Source organism: Heloderma suspectum, chromosome 10 (genome assembly GCF_057233095.1).
Source record: "Heloderma suspectum isolate Gila_16-S chromosome 10, 16-S_ref, whole genome shotgun sequence".
Classification (NCBI taxonomy): Eukaryota; Metazoa; Chordata; class Lepidosauria; order Squamata; family Helodermatidae; genus Heloderma; species Heloderma suspectum.
Window position 1 is genome coordinate 45,921,454 of NC_139467.1, and position 13,673 is coordinate 45,935,126.

The 13,673-nt window shown below is 49.1% G+C and overlaps 1 protein-coding gene across 1 annotated transcript in view; it reads right to left on the minus strand.

Moving 5' to 3' along the window:
• GRIK3 (glutamate ionotropic receptor kainate type subunit 3) overlaps positions 1 to 13,673 on the minus strand; it is a 335,350-nt gene that overhangs the window by 74,220 nt on the left and 247,457 nt on the right. The window contains exons 8-9 of the mRNA XM_084816223.1: positions 10,928 to 11,035; positions 6,624 to 6,737 (exon numbers count right to left, since the gene is read on the minus strand). Coding sequence (XP_084672349.1) covers positions 6,624 to 6,737; positions 10,928 to 11,035 — 222 coding nt within the window. The remainder of the gene's footprint in view (positions 1 to 6,623; positions 6,738 to 10,927; positions 11,036 to 13,673) is intronic.

Sequence of the window (13,673 nt, forward strand, 5' to 3'; positions counted from 1 at the left end):
AAAGTAAGGCAGACTTCTTGTGACACCCCAAATGGGCACAGCTGGTGGAGTAGCAACAATATTAGAAGAACGAACACACACACACGAAACAGGTGCTGCACCTATGAAATCGGTAGAATTGTAAATTTTATTAGCCCTTGTGCCTTATGGAAGCCCTCTAATCTATGGGTCAGCTGGAGTGGCCGTAAAGCCCCATTAACCTCAGGAGGCGTCAAAGGGAGGGCATCCATATTTAACAGTTGAAACAGCAGCAGCAGCATGCTAGAGCTCTGCTCGCCTCAGCACTGCTGCTGGCGGTCTCATCTCAAACATTTCCTAGGGGGTGATGCTTGAACTCTGCAAGGCACTTATTCACGGGCTGTTTCACAATGTATTACTGGAAATGGCCAGACATTCAATTCGCAAGCTTTCAGGGCTTGCTAATCGATTTCTCTGCGAAGGTGCCCTCAATTTCAGGGTCTTCACAGCTCTCCTGTGGCTCAAGGAGAGAGGAACGGTCTGCTGGGGCAACAGCAGCATTCTGCTGGCGAGTCGCTGCAATATGGGCAGAAGGGTGTGAAAGAACGAGGGAGGGAGAGGGGGATTCCGGCTCACCAGCTCCTTGCTTCCCCCTTTCTCCAGCATCACAACAAACATGCAAGCAAGTGGCAAAGGGTGTGAGAGCTGAAGTTTCTTTTTCGTTTTCTTACTTCTGGGGATACTCAGCTTGAAAATGGAAGGATCGCTGGACTCCGGGAAAGTGGAGGCACTTGTCTCTACATACAGCAGTATCATGGTTTTTGCTGGCTTTACATCTTGCCATGGAGAATGGCTTATTGTCAGTGAGGGGCGGAGGAGACGGCTCAAAACAAAGAGGGAAACGTCAGGGAGGGACTGCTGAGCCTCCTCCCTTCCCATTTCTCTGACTCGGAGGACTGCCAGGCTTACAGGATCTCTCTCTATACTTCTTGTACAAGCCTCTTTCCACCCTCTCTCATGGCTCAGCTGATTTGCTTACCTCCTGATCCACAGTCAGTTCACTGGGATTGCCCTGCACAGCACAGAACATGCATTTAATGCAGAATCCAGCTGCTTGTACAGAATCCTGTACAAGTATTAACATCAGCATGTATGGTTTTTAAAACACTGGGCTTCTAGCCCTCATTGAGGCAGAGCAAAAATGTTTTGACAGTTTTTGCTGAAGAACTGAAACGAGAACTGGTCCAGTACAGGACTCTCCTTGAAAGCGGGTAGGGGCTTCATTCACTCAAACTCACCCCAATCTTCCTCCCCTGCTTTCTCCCTTCAACAGCTGTCAGTCATCTTGCTGTTTTTCTGCAGACCCACCAAATCTCTTTCACCTGTCTCTAGCATGTGCACACACAATTGTGTTAATTAATTTCTGGCAAAACTGAAACTAAAGAAAGCATCCAAATAGAAATCCCGATCAGAACAGGAATGCAACTGAACGTCCCATAGTGTATTTGTAGAAATCACGTTCTGGGGAGCTGTAGAATTAGGGCTTTGTACTGAATGATTCTGATCATTCAATTCCTTGCCCCAATTCCAAATCCAGCAGTACCATAATCAAGGACTTGCATTAGTATCTGCCTCCCTTTATCTTAGTCCATTAATCACCTTTAGAGGACATGATATGGCCTGAAAATGAATTTGGGGGAATGCAAAAATGTGCTTACTATTTTGTGACATTTTAGTTAGTCCAAAGAAAAATGCTACCCAACTGTTACTTTGACAATTTCGTAGCATTATGTGTGGCTTAATTGGGGGCAGGAGGGGGCTTGGGGGGATGGGAAGGAAAGCTTGTGAGGGGGCAATTGCAATCATTTTCTGCTTGAAGTGAGCCCAATTTATATGCAGTATTCATCTGAGTAGCTCGAAAGCTTGCATATTCATTTACCAACAGCAGTTGACACACAAAATATTATTGAGTTTCACTACTGGAAGCAGCAGAGCATTGATTTTGCACATCAACCTCCCCCACCCCCATGCTCTCCCTGAAGGCTTGATACTGTGCCAGAGGAAGTTTCCCGGCTCGAAATCCCTTGGAGAGGATCCATATGCAGGAAAATGACTCCATCTCTCTCTCAGGAGCCACACTGATGGGCGGGATTTCCTCCCATAGGGAACTAGGGTCTAGAAGCAGCAGCAGCAGGAAACTTAATGGAGATCCAGAACATTCCAGGTGCAAAGGGGGCAAGAGGGCTCATCACGTGAAGTGACACAGCAGCCCCCTGGGTGAAAGCGTTCCTGAGGTTTGAATGGAAGAAAGTTACCAAATGAAGCAAGCAAAGTTCCCAGAAGAAAAGAGCCGAGGAGGAACTGAAAAAACAGGTGTGTGTATGTGCAAAGCTGACTGGGGGATGTGAACAAGATGCAGTTAGCGGAGTTTGGAAGAAGAAAACAGTGGCCAAAGGAACTTCCAAGATAAGCCTGGAGCCTGAGGCAAAGGGGGTATGATTGCAAGAAGGTAAAGTGGCAGTCAAGACCTCTGAAGGAACGGGGATGCCCTTCAGCATCAAGCAGAGGGATTTCCAAAAAGGGTAAGCGGAGCACAATTAACATACAACCAGGGCACACAGTCAACAGACATGTTTTCCGCATTGTGCAAAGACTTAGGAGAAAGAATATTTAAGATACACCCAAATCAGCAAAACTCTGAGGAAGACATGGGGCTCCATCACACAGGTGAAGAATTCCACAGCAATACCAGTGCTTTCCCCATCCGGTATCCTTGTGGGACTGGCTCACTCTCTTTAGATGGCTGTCCTCGATGCGTTACTTTTCGTTTCCTTCTTTTTCACAGGGGTGGTGATGCCACTCGGAGATATCACCACCTTTCTGCGAAGAACCATTAAACGTGCTGGGGGTTTCATGATAATTCCTCGACCCTTTTCCTCCCCTCGCATGTCATTGATGGCTGGGCTAGACTGACACGTAGACAGCTCCTCCCCCCACCCCAGGCCTCCCCATCACCTGTTCCATGTTTCGCCTCTGCCTTTTACTCTGCCATTTACTCAGCCACTGGGAATGCACAGCATGGGGGCATCCCAGCAGGCTGGGATGCTGCCATGCCGGGTTTCCCCCCTCTGCGGAGGAACGTGCATCTGGGCCTCAGGGCTTGCTAGTGAAATGCTGCTCTGCCGCCTTGTTCTTAGGGCTGCAGGCTGAAAATGGCGAGGACCCAAAATGGCGCAATCGCGGAAAGGCGACACGCCCCACATCCCGTCGGCACCACTGTCGCCATCATGACCCTGGAGGTGAGACCACCTGGGAACTACAACGAGTTCCAAAATGGAAGAAAGGTGTGATACAAGTGTAATAAGTAAGTAAGTAAGTAAGTAAATAAATAAAACACCCCAGAGCAACCACCCACAGCTGCCAGCATACAGCAGTTTATTTGTGCTATGAGATAAATACATAGACAGGCCATGGCACTCCTGTTGCATTGACTGGGAAAACATCACATTTTTTCTGTTTGAGGATAATACGGGATAGGTAGGGGGGAAATGGTGGGATAATGACTGGAGGAGGAGGATGTCGTGTAATGGATCCGCAAACATCCGTGAGTGGCCAATTATGAATGTGCGATAAACTGCAGGTGTAGAGATAGATGCCCAGAGGCACCAAAGAAGCAGCTGTGTGCGGCACACCGCCTGCTTTCAAGTGTACGGCCCGGCCAGACACCGGGCTCTCTTGCTCCGACACTGGCAGCTATCCGAATGAATGTGACACATGTGAATGGGTTGCACTTAACTGCATTTTATCCAGATAAAGGTGTCCTAGGAATTGCATTTGGGTTTTGTGTCTCAGTCTGTATCTTGCCCTGTATCCCAGCTATCTCCTGCACCTTTGTGCACAAGAGGTAATTCCAGCAGGTGTAGTTTGCATAACAGTATGTTGAACTGGAATTGCTCATTTGCTGACAGGAAGCAAAGCTGAGAACAACGGAGCTCCCCAAGGGGCCTGACGGACCTGCCAGGATTGCCAAGACCATGTTCCAGGCGGGCCTGGCCAAGAAGGGCAACTGACGGGGAGCAAATCAAAGCTTGGATACAAAATGGCAGAAAAAGGTAGCCTGGATCAATTGTGAGGCTCCAGGAAATGGTTTCAGGCTGATCAAATGGCCAAGGCCTCCTGCTGCAGGCAAAGTGAATAAGTGATACAGGTTCTGACCCCACAAGGACTAGCACCTGACACTGCGCCATCCCTGCGAGGGCTTTCTGAAGCTATCAAAATGGAGGCTGAGTGGGGAAAAACGGTATCTGTGCATGTGTTTTAAAGGGAGAATCTCGTCAGTCTTGCTGCAAGCAACCTTGTGTCAATTGCTGCATCCCTCCCTGCCTCTTCCTCTTGACACAACAAGACCCAGCGCCGTGTGAAACATACCCGAGTCTAAACCAACGGGCCTCATCATAATTCATTAAAGACTGGATAGAAATTTCTCCTGATCTGATGCCTGCTATCAAATCCAATAGCAGGCGGATGTGGTAAATTGACTGTGACAGTTTGTGGTCAAGGAGACTGGTGGAGTATTCGTGCGTTGCTGGCTAAGCGAATTACATTGGGCTAGTCTGTCACTTGTGTGCCTAACACTGTCTCTGTGTGTAGGGGCAGCGACGGGGGGTGTGGGAGGGATGCTGAGAAATTTCAAGGAAGAATGACAAGGCTTTGTTGCAGTTTCAGGTGCCCTCCAGAGCATAGTGGCCATGGGAAGACGCTGCCCAGAACTTTTAATTGCAGGCAGATGCCTTGAGAAGAGTCAGCTCACCCTCTGAGCAGCTACACCAGAGGGACATCACCCCCCCCCCGTGTGCTTGCTGCTTGTGGTGGCTGACGCTGCTCCAGAGTCCCAGCAGCCAGTGTCTCTTTCTGATGCTGCCTGTCCTCACACACAGATCCTCCACCAGGACACATGTTGGCTAGATGATGTCAGGGTGGCAACAGAGCCAATGGATCCCCAGAGCAGTTCTTATTCTGAGGAGGAACAGCAATCCGTGGGAGAGGAGCTCGCTCATCTCTCACAAGCACAGCAGCTGGCAGAGATTCCTCCTGCCAGCATTCTTGGGAGAGATAGTGACCCTGGCAGTGAGACAGCGCTGGAGGGGGGCTTGCTGGACGCTCGGCACAGATGCAGGGAGCGATGACAGATGGAGGGTGCAGAAAGGAGGCGTAGCGCTCGTTTGGCACGCAAAGAACGGTCGCGTCCTGAGGACCCAAGGGAAAGAGGGAGGATCTCTCCCTAGCCCTTAAGTTCAGAATCTTCCCATGGTTCTCCTTCAAACGGGGACCAACTGCCTTACCTGGAGCTTAGGCTACTCTGCTATCTTTCCCCGGTGCTGTTCCTTGCTTTGTCACTAGTGATTAGTATTCTGAAAGAGTCATAAAGTAATAAAGGAATAAAGTCTCGGAAAGAATTCCTCATTGTCTGTGTCCTGAGTTGGCTATTGGTGGGGACTGCAAGAGGCAGCTAGGGTGCTCCTGACAGATACTGGTGGACAGAGGTGAGAAGGGGTTGGAGGAATAAGGGAGGATGGGATGGCGCAGGGGGCCTGGTGTAACCCGTGGACTGATGAACACCCTCACCGCATTTGTATCCCACTCTTCCAAGGAGTTCACTCAGGCAGGGTCACTCAGGGCAGGATACATCATCTCCCCATCCATTTGATCCTTCTACAATGCTTTGAGCAGGCTGAGCAGGTGCAATGGCTTCAAGGTGACCTCAGGAGGCCATGTGGCTTAGCAAGGATTGGAACCTGGGTCTTCCTGGTCAAAGTGCTGATGCTCTTTTCACTACCTCACCCTGTTGTGGAGCAGGACCCAAGGGGTTCCTTCTTAGATACATCCCGATGTGGCCTCTAGCACTGCCCTGACCCAGTCCTGAGACTAATTCATTGTTGTCTACTGATGATCTTGGCCACCCTAACATGGAGCTCTTTGCTTCAGGTGCCTGGGGGAAACAGCCAACCTGTCACTTCTTACATCTCATGTGAGCCTGAAATTATTTGCTTAATGAGAAAGCCAGCTGAATTCTCCCACATGGAAATCAAAACCCATTTAACTCTTTTCAGTCTTGACAAGGGAAGCAGAAATTGCTCCATTTTCACACTCACCTCAGAACTTTGCTGTACAGGGCCTGGCCTGCTCAGAGAACTTCTCCTGTGCTGAGCATACTGACAGATTACCAACTCTCTCACCACTGGATACGTTGCCACTCTAGTCCTCAGCCATCAGTGCAGGGCAGCGATTAGCTTTCGATGGGCTTGCCCATTAGCATTGTGAACTTGCCCGTGACTGGCCTGATTACTTGGTGAACTGATGCTCTTGCTCACCTTGGCAATACCTCTGAACCTGGCCTGCTTGTTCGATCCTCTGGCTGCACTGAGCCTCAGTCTGGGCAAGAAGAGCACTGTCCTCCACAGTAACACATCATATGCAAACATTTTGGCAAAACATCCGCAATTGTCCGTATTGAACATAAAGTATGCGAACACTGCTCAAGTTCTGTATTTGCTTCCCATGAGAAAATTTGGTTTTGATCTCAGAATTGTAAACAGCAAGTAGGAGACATGAGAGCAAAGCATGGACAATATAGGAGGATTAAGTAGAAACCTGCAACCACCTACCAGGATTGTGGTGACAACCAAGGATCTATTGGTCAGGGAATCGGTCACATTGGGCCCTTGCCTTCGGGAGATTTCGGTGATGTTCAGTCCATCAGAGGGGCTCCACACTCCAACCTGTGATGGAGGCAAAGGCAAAAATTAGCAAAATCTCAACTGAGGGGCTCTGACCAGACCCATCAAGCCACTGAAGAGAGAGAACTTTTACTCAGGGTAGAAGGAAATGGTGGCCAGAGATGCTGAAAGTCCTAGATAAGAAGGCAAAAATCAGCCACTAGTCTTTAAGAGAGTTCTTTTACAATGATAAGATGGGGAACCCTTCTAAGAAGTGAAAGGGAGAGCTGGCCCATCTTTGCACAAACTGTTACTTTAATAACAGGCAGAAGTACTCAATTCCTGCTTCGGCTCAGTCTTCTCCCAAAAGAGGGTCTATGAGCCCCCTGGCAAAGGCGAAGTACAGGCTGAAGGGGCAGGATTGCGGATTGAGCTCAATAGGCATATGGTCAAGGAACACCTAATTACTTTGAATGAATTCAGATCTCCAGGGCCAGATGAACTGCACCCTAGAGTCATAAAGGAACTGGCAGAAGAACTCTCAGAGCCACTGTCTATTCTCTTTGAGAAATCATGGAGGACGGGGGAAGTGCCAGATGACTGGAGGAGGGCTAATGTTGTCCCTATCTTCAAAAAGGGCAAAAAGGAGGAACCTGGGAACTACAGACCGGTCAGTCTGACATCAATCCCTAGGAAAATTCTGGAGCAGATGATAAAGCAATCCATCTGGAAGCACCTTGAAAACAATGCAGTGATGACTCGAAGCCAACATGGATTTGTCAAGAACAAATCCTGCCAGACTAATCTGATCTCATTTTTTAATCAGGTGACCTCCCTTGTGGACCGTGGGAATGCTGTAGACATGATATACCTCGACTTCAGCAAAGCTTTCGACAAAGTGCCCCATGATATCCTGATGAGCAAACTAGCTCAAAGTGGGCTAGATGAAACAACGATCCGGTGGATCCACAGTTGGCTACAGAATTGGACTCAAAGAGTGCTTATCAATGGGATCTTCTCAAACTGGGGAGAGGTAACAAGCAGGGTACTGCAGAGCTCAGTCCTGGGCCCAGTGCTCTTCAACATTTGTATTAATGACTTGGATGGGGAGGTGCAGGGAATGCTGATCCTTTTGCAGATGACACAAAATTGGGTGGGATGGCTAATACTTTGGAAGACAGAAATAAAATTCAAAGTGATCTTGATAGACTGGAGTGCTGGGCAGAAAACAGAATGACATTTAATAGGGATAAATGCCGAGTTCAGCACCTAGGAAAAAGAAACCAAATACACAGTTACAAGATACTTGGCTCCACAATACCACAAGTGAAAAGCATCTTGGCATTGTTGTAGATCACAAGCTGAATATGAGCCAACAATGTGATGTGGCTGCAAAAAAGGCTAATGCTCTTTTGGGCTGCATTAATAGAAGTATAGCATCCAAATCCTGGGAACTACTAGTTCCCCTCTACTCCGCACTGGTTAGGCCTCATCTGGAGTACTGTGTCCAGTTCTGGGTACCACATTTTAAGAAGATGCGGACAAACTGGAGAGGGTTTAGAGGAGGGCAACAAAGATGATCAGGGGACTGGAAACAATGCCCTACGAGGAGACACTGAAAGAACTGGGCATGTTTAGCCTTGAGAAGAGAAGACTGGGGGAGATAGGATAGTGCTCTTCAAGTCCTTGAAAGGTTGTCACAGAGAGGAAGGCCAGGATCTCTTCTTGATCATCCCAGAGTGCAGGACACGGAATAATGGGCTCAAGTGACAGGAAGCCAGATTCCGGCTGAACACCAGGAAAAGCATCCTGACTGTGAGAGCAATATGACAATGGAACCAATGACCTAGGGAGGCGGTGGGCTCTCCCACACTGGTGGCCTTGAAGACGAGGCTGGACAGCCACCTGTGAGGGATGCTTTGACTTGGATTCCTGCATTGAGCAGGAGGTTGGACTCAATGGCCTTGTAGGCCCCTTCCAACCCTACTATTCTATTATTCTAATTTAACACAACTTGGTTTTATTGTAATGTTCCTACTTAGTGAGGAGATAAAATGAGGATGGAGCAGAGCATGGGCTCCACTTTCATCAGGATGAGTACAAACCTCTCAAGTCTTGGTTCCAGTGAACATTACTAGAAAAGGGCAGGCGAACACACTCACACACAACACACACCCCTTCTGTTCACTGACTGTATAAAATGGGAACAGCCCCAGGCTGTGAACCTCACTGATTTGTTGTGACTCGAAGGAATTATTATTGTAAATCTCTCTGCTCTGAAAAAGCTGATGTGTGACAAAGCACAAGGCACCATGTTCATTCCTTTGCTTAGCGGCACGTCTGGAAATGGCCCAACAGCTGGGAAGTCGAATATGTGCCAGCTGATCATGGGACATGTGTGTGCAGTGACTTCAAGTGATATTTCCAGGCATTTTAGGAGACAGATCATATGCTTCTGTAAAACTAACACAGGCCAGCCTGTTTCGAAGTTTCATCTTGGAGAGCTGAGATGAGGTAAAGGCTCCAGTCCCAAGCCACACTTTCTGCAAGCAGTAACTTCTGCATTTCTTACTTTTCTTTCTTTCCTTTTTTTTAGATCTGCACAGCCACCTGGTGGTATTGTAACCTGAGAAAAATGAGGCAAATCCTTCCAAAAGAATAATAGAATCACAGAATAGTAGGGTTGGAAGGGGCCTACAAGGCCATCGAGTCCACCCCCTTGCTCATTTAAAAGAGTTTAATGAGAAGCCAGGGTGGTGGTGTAAAAGCCACTCCCCCGCCCCCCAGTCTTCTCCTCAGCCTCTGTGCTAAAAAAAATCTTGGTGGGTATGATGGGAAGCAAACAGCAGCCGAGAACCCACTGCAGCTGCGACGATCACTGGGCTAAAGGAGGACGAACGCCCTGTGAGAGACTGGCTCCAGCTGCATCCACCGTCTTCTAGAATCCCCCAGCAGCACCAGCGCCCTACCCCGCTGCCGCACTCCTGGCATAATGTATGACCGGCAATTACACGTGGTTAATGCTACCACAACCCGCAACGCTGCAGGAGGCAAGGAAAAGGGGGACCCCCCCTCACGAAACCTCTGCAAATGGAAGCTCTTAAGCACAATGCAAAAGTACATATTGGGATTTGCTCCTGTTTTGGGCGCACCATTCATTCAGATGATCTACTGACAAGAATTTAATGTCCTGACTCCACAGAGATTGGACAGGGGCACTTCAAAGCCTCTCTTGAGCTGACAAAGAGCTTAAATACACACTCATGTGAAGGGGAGAGTGAGCATGCCTGTTAAGACCTCTCCAGAAATGACAGAGATTAACCACAGAATCACTGGCAACCTTGCAGAATAGGGATGGAGCTTCATAATGCCAGAGGCTTTGGAACGCTGCATGTTGGGCTCAGATGACAATGTCCCACAAGTGCCTTGAATTGTCTTGAATAAGGGATTGTGGTGGAAGAAGTATGAAGACCAATTACCTCCAGAAGGTCCTGCCAAAGGTCAGAAAGTCTGGAGGGAGTTTAGGGAGGAAGGAGGACATATTCTTCTCCACAAGTTTCCGCAATTAATGCTTGCTTGCTTGTTCATTTATACTTCTTTATTGCTTTGTATAATAAGATATCTAAGTGGTTCACACTAAAATGCATGCAGAATACAATATTAAAAAAGTAAAGCAGTCCCTGTCAGAAACAGTGTGCTGGACTAGATGGACGTTTGCCTGGCCCATCAAGGCAATTCTGCTCCCAAGCAGGCTCCACTGTGTCTCCAAACCAGCCAGCCAGCAACGATCGTGTCAGGCCAGTGTGGTTGCTAAATGAACTTCAGGAATGAGAAAGGATCTGAACATGGGACTGGGCAGTGCAAATGAAAGGATTGTAGATTTGGAAGGGATCTCGAGGGTCATCTAGCCCAGCCCTGTCAATGCTGGGAATCCACTGCTACAGCATCCCTGGCAGGTGGCCATCCAGCCTCTCTGGAAATGCCTGCCGGAGAGCATGCCATCTCCCAAGGCAGCCTTCTCCACCGACAAACCCAACACTACACCATCCATACCAGGGGCAGGCAACGTGGAGCCCTCCGGATGTCTTGCACTACAGCTCCCATCAGTCCCAGCCATCATGGCCAATGTTCAGGGATTATGGGTGCTGAGGTCAAAAACATCTGGAGGGCTGGGTACCCCCAATGCTGTCTGCACGGCTGGAGCTATGCCAGAGGGAGCCCCATGGGAAGCCGGAGAGGAGCAGCCCACTGACCTTCTCCAGCCCATCTTCCTTGAGGCTGACGATGTCCAGGTCGAAGTCGGTCCTCAGGCCACTGGTCCTGTTGAAGGCGATGCGCCCGGTCAGGCCTTCCCACTGGGCCTGAGGGGAGCAAGAGTGGACATGAGGGGGGCAGGGGTGGCAGCGCGTGTGCACGGGTGCGTAGGGGGTGGTGAACAAGGCCAACAAAGGAGCCATTCGTCAAGCGCATAAATCACCATTCGCTCCAAGCCGTGTGCTGCTTCGTTTTAATTGCTCTGCACACCATGACGCTGTCCCTGTGAAGCCCGGTTAATTCCTCATCCCGCCTGTCATTGCTCAGAGCGCTGCAGAGGCTGGAGCGTCCCACTGCACTTGTCGCCCTGATTTATGCGCACACCTTCTGGGTTCACTGTGGAGGGGAACTAACTGAGCATTAGCTGAGATCTGGTCACTGGCCAGTCAGCCCCTGGGAAGGGGGAAATTTCCCCTTGCCTTAAGCCAGCCAGGCACTGAGGGAAAGCAAACGGCATCTGCTCAGTCGTCCCAGAGGACTGGGCCAAGGAGACCAGACGCCTTTTTCTGGCATGCTGTTCCAATGACAGGGCTCAGTAGATCAAGCATAGGAGGCCTCTTGGCATGTGCAGAATGCCTTTCCCTCCCTTTGTAATTGCAACCTAGTACTGCCACATGATTGGTATTCAGGAAAGGGCTTCCAGGTCAGAAGGGGTGGGCATGTCTCAATCCAGCTCCTTTGTCTTGTTCACTCTATAATGAATAACCCCTTTCCTGTACCTCTCCTGCAGCCACCCATCACCCTTCTGGGACTGTCCTTGCCCAGCACCCTCCAACAAAGCCACTTGGTCTGTGGTCCCCTCCCAGCACACTGGAAATCAGTTTTTCTCAGCTTCCAGCACCACTAGAGCAATTCAGCTGGATGCCACAATGGTCTCTCCCTCACACATGCACACACCCACATACAGAGTACAACTGCAGGAGGTGGCCCCCTTTTTGTGGGGAGGGGCATGGTGCACCCACAGATTAAGGTCTATTCTGGCCTGTGGGCTTCCACGTGGCCAGCCCTTGCTCCCACACTCAACAAAGCAGTTCTGTGTGCCCTAAGCTTTACACCTGGCATTTGCCTGCTTCCATCCATGAAATGCCAAGCTCTTTCCATGTGATCCTCTCATGTTCTAGTGACGGGGGTGCTGTGGCTCCAGCACATTCCCATAGGAAGCTTCTCACAGGTCAGACTTCCCACACCAAGCTAGAAATCCCCCCCCTCCACCCCCAGTGTATACATGCAACCCCTTTGACAGCTGGAAGCCTTGTCCCCATGGCCCCTTCCATGCCTTCATATGTAGTGAAAAAAACATGGGGGGAGAAAAGGATAGATATGTTAATATTTGGGTTTTTTCCAGATCATGTGCCTAAGAGCATGCTTAAAATTGGTATTACTATTATCAATAATAAATAATGATGCTATATTTATAACTGAGCAGCAGAATGACATTATTCTGTATTTTGTGAATGCAAATCCAGGTTTCTCCTGCGTCAAGAGAACTAGTAAGAGAACTCCTGCTAGTAAGAGAACTATAAACTTTGCTAAACCTGAGTAGCTAAGATAGTTCCAGACTGAGGTCTCCTGCTTGACTTGCAAAAGCTGCATAGGATTGGGTTGTCCTTCAAAGGGCAAGCCCAGCTTTTTAGTGTTGTTTTTAATGTTTTACTATGTTTCTGTTTGACTATGGAACAGAGAGGCTGTTCAAGGGGCAATTGACAAGCTATTGATTGCTAAACCCCCAGCAAGAGGAAGCAATAAAATGGGCTGAACCCCCAAAGAGGAGATACGGCCTGAATATTCATCTCTCTTGCTCTTCCCTGGAAACGCTGCTCCATGCAGCTCAGGTGGGTACTCCGTCCCCTTAAACCAGGCAAACACAACAAGCAGCAAGGCGGCAGTGTTGCCAATGGCCTTCTGTCTGCAGCTCCTCAGACACATTCCCGTTCCACTGGGCTAAGTTTTATTCCCAGGGTTGTTGCTTCCCCGTGTTTTCAACCAGCCGCACCTTTGCGCGATCGGCTACTGAAAGCAGAGATCATAAAGAGGCAGCACTGGCCCTTTGGGAGATTCCAAACGGATGGCATTTCTCTGTGAGAGAAGCCAACAGTCCCTCTGTGGGTAGCAACCTGTGCTGCTTTTGCCAGCATGCAACAGACTGTCCAAGTTTCTGCTGAAAGCAGGAGAATGCCCAGACTTTACAAGGCCAGTCTCCCCTGCTTCTGCTTTGCAGATTGGTCTTCAGACTTTGTTCTGTTTCACCTTCTTTGAGAATTTTCTTAACAATCTTAGGAACAGAAGATGCACCCTGCTAAATCAGACCAAGGGCCTGCCTCTCCAGTCCAGCCTTCTCTTCCCATTGCAGTAGGCTGACCATATTTCCTTGAGACAAAAATGGGATATTGGGATGACAAAAACGGGACGGGGTTATGTAATATTCCGCTGTAATAAAAAAAATAGCTAACAGCCTGTTGAACCGACATACGAGTCTGAAAAGTCCGAATCAAACTGAATGGAGGGCAGAAAGAATCTCTATGGGCAGAATGATGGTAGAAATAACAGCAAGTCTCACCCTCCTGGCTCCCACACGCTGAACGGGGCTTAGCGATGCCTCTCGAATTCCCCACCACTGCAGACAAGCCAGGGGGCGGTGTCTGATCGTGGCCAGCTGAGGAAGCCCGGCCCTGGCTGGACGAAGGA